General features: G+C 34.2%; 1 protein-coding gene across 1 annotated transcript in view; it reads left to right on the top strand.

Moving 5' to 3' along the window:
* Nucleotides 1-3,008, top strand: part of LOC107672120 (E3 ubiquitin-protein ligase SMURF2-like) — a 57,710-nt gene that overhangs the window by 19,519 nt on the left and 35,183 nt on the right. The window contains exon 2 of the mRNA XM_016465203.1: nt 1,588-1,626. Within this exon, the coding sequence (XP_016320689.1) occupies nt 1,588-1,626 (39 nt within the window). The remainder of the gene's footprint in view (nt 1-1,587; nt 1,627-3,008) is intronic.

Here is a 3,008-nt window from a genome sequence, read left to right as displayed (position 1 = left end):
CAAATGTTGTCCTCCTGCTCTAGTCGCCCTTCATTCCTGCTGTCACATTTTCTGGTGCAGTCAGTCCTCCCTTTTTAGTTTTTCGTCTCTCTCCCTCAAATGCCTGTCTGCCCTCGTTTTCTTTTTTCTTTCTCTGTGTAACACACTCAATCTCTTTTGTTTTGTACTAGTGGTTTTTTTATTTATTGATCAATATTGCATATATATCTGTTGATTTTTGACACTGTTAAATGTAATCTTTATCTTTTATATATATATATATATATATATATATATTATTCATTATACCTAAATTCACTTTTATCATTTAAATTGATTGACATTACTTTTTAATGTTTTATCTTCAATTAATTTGGAAAAGAATAATAATCATTTTCATTTAGGCCATCTGTTGGTTGTCGGCTCAACATCCCTACTTCCATCTTCCATTTCCATTTGTCCTCTTCAGACGTTTCTTGCTCTCTCAGTCTCATTTCTCATTGTGATTGTCTACAAGTGCTCCCAGTATTGTGTCTGAGACTTTTAAAACACAATAATCAGTATTTTTTCTAAACAAACGGGGCGTTTCTCGCCCTTAGTCCATGTTATGAACCTCAAAAGTTGATCATTTTGACTGTGAAAGCTTTTCAGCTTTGTTGTTATCCGTGAATGTTCCCTGACCTCTTGACATTCTCACAGATGTCAAAGGAAGAATAAATATCTCCTTTGAGTTGCCTGTGGTATTGCATGGGAAGCTTTAAACTGAAATTTCTTGTGTTAACTGACAGCTCAGGCCAGTTTGAAGTCAGAAGTTTAGGTTTTTTTTTCTCTCTTTTTTTAAACTCTGAGTTATTAAGCTGAATGTAGGCCAGCGGTGGGATTGGATGTGGATCAGAGGGTGTTTTTTTTAATTTTTTTTTTACTTTGCATCTCTAATACATCGTGAGCTTGATCTGGGACTGCTGAGTGCCTTAAGAGCCATGCTATGGATTTAAACATTTTCTCTGATGCTGAGATCCTAAAAATACAGAACTCGGAAATTAAAAACATATCTATGCATCACTGTGCCTGTTAGCCGTTATGAGACCTAAATCCCCCTGAACTTATTTTGTGCACTGCAGAAAATCATTTAATTAGTCATTTTCTTTAATATACATAAGCAAAATTGTATGTTTCGTTAGATGTTAAGTTAGTATTTGTTTTCAGAGAATAAGTCTTGAATTAGGTTAATTGCTCCTATCCCAAATGTAAATTGCTGTCTTGTTTTAAGTATATATAAATAATAAATGTTTTTTTATTAGCTAAATAAAAAAAAGTTTGTCAAGGGGGTGTGAAATAATTATAAAAAAAAATATTAAAGAATAATAGCTTTATTCAAGATATATATTCTGTGGGGGGAAAATGAATTAGCCATTTAGTTTAAATAAATCCTTTTTTAAGAATATTGAGATTTTGACTGGAAAACAATAAAAATTGAAGATTAAAAAAACTCAAAACTGTATTTTAAAACATAAATCACTGTTATGGTTTACTTGTTTGACAAATATCTATTTTGTTCCAAAACGTCCAAGTAACAATGCTTTTTTGTTTGTACTTTTCTCTCTGCAGTTCTGTGCGCAAAGAACCTGGTGAAGAAAGACTTCTTCCGTAAGTACCCGACCTTCATAAATACTGGGAATGTGTGTCTGAAAACAAGTGAACTGCGAGAGCGCTCTATTCCTGTCAGCGTGTTTCAGCAGAGGCTCATCTGTTAAAAGTGTGCAGAGAGAGATAAGTGCTCTTCCCCCACGAGACACCAGAAATGTGGGTCAGTTTGGGGAGACCAAGCAACCGCTGGTTGACACATGTATACTCATCTCGGTTTCTCTGCCTTCACTTTCTCTACCCTGACGAACGCAAACAACCAAGCCCACATCTGAATCGCCAATCAGATATCAAAGAGAGAAACAGACAGTGTTGGGAGCTGGGAAGAGAGACGGCTACAAGGCAAGACTGATGAAAAGCAGGAGAAAGTCAAAAAGAGAGTAGCAAAAATGTGATGCTGGCAGAGGGATGAGGTTTAGCGGAATGTATGTGGTTAAATTAAGACTACAATCCCTCTGCTCTTATTTGTAAACCTGCATGCATGCATACCTTTGCCATCCTGCTCAGCCTGCAATTGAATTGATGAAGACAAACAAGTTGGGTGAAATCTCAAACGGATGATGTTAGACATGGAAGGGGCAGACGAGATGACTCTAGTTAGTTTTGCTTTGGGAAAATGCATAAGTAAAATAAAAAGACTAATGCAACCTGTTAAGTGCACGTTATTTTAAATGCAAACTATAAAAAATTAATTTTCGAAGTTGCAAACAAAGATTATTTGGTTTTACAAGAAAATACAGTTTCTGTTTTTCTACTTCAAAATTTCATTTTAATTTCATTGTGTACTTGAAATTTCTTTGTAATTATTTGCGAAATTTGCTAGCAGTTTGAGTGAAAATTGTGAATCATTTTTTTTCTGTGCAGGTTAATAACTTGCTTTGCCTTTCAAACAAGCTGATTAATATCACCAGCCATTAATATGGTATATTATGTTTATTGGATAATATTCATTTGTTTTAAAAGTGACAGAGTCATGTTCATCTTGAATGCATGAAACCAATTTTACACCATTTATTGACATGAATTATTGTGTTGATGGATAATTTAAACAGATTTCCATCATTTTGATTGTTAAACACAATATAGCCCAGATTTTTTTTGTTTTATTTGTTCAGATGATGAATACATAAGTACTCAGAAATCTAATTTATTTATATTTTTACATATCAACCCTCTACGCACACCTTGGCAATATAATCGCCATTGGCTAGTAAATTGCTTTGTTTACTCGCCAGACTGATATATTATTTCACACACACACACACACACACGTTTACTTAGCTATCTAAATGGGGACATTACATAGACTTCGATTGTTTTTATATACAGATAGTTATACACTTTTTAACCTAAACCCACCCCTAACCCTACCCCTCACAGAAAAC

The sequence above is a fragment of the Sinocyclocheilus anshuiensis genome, unplaced genomic scaffold, assembly GCF_001515605.1.
Source record: "Sinocyclocheilus anshuiensis isolate Anshui unplaced genomic scaffold, SAMN03320099.WGS_v1.1 scaffold12, whole genome shotgun sequence".
NCBI lineage: Eukaryota > Metazoa > Chordata > Actinopteri > Cypriniformes > Cyprinidae > Sinocyclocheilus > Sinocyclocheilus anshuiensis.
Note: the sequence above shows the minus strand (reverse complement) of the source record. Positions and strands in the feature narration are given on the sequence as shown.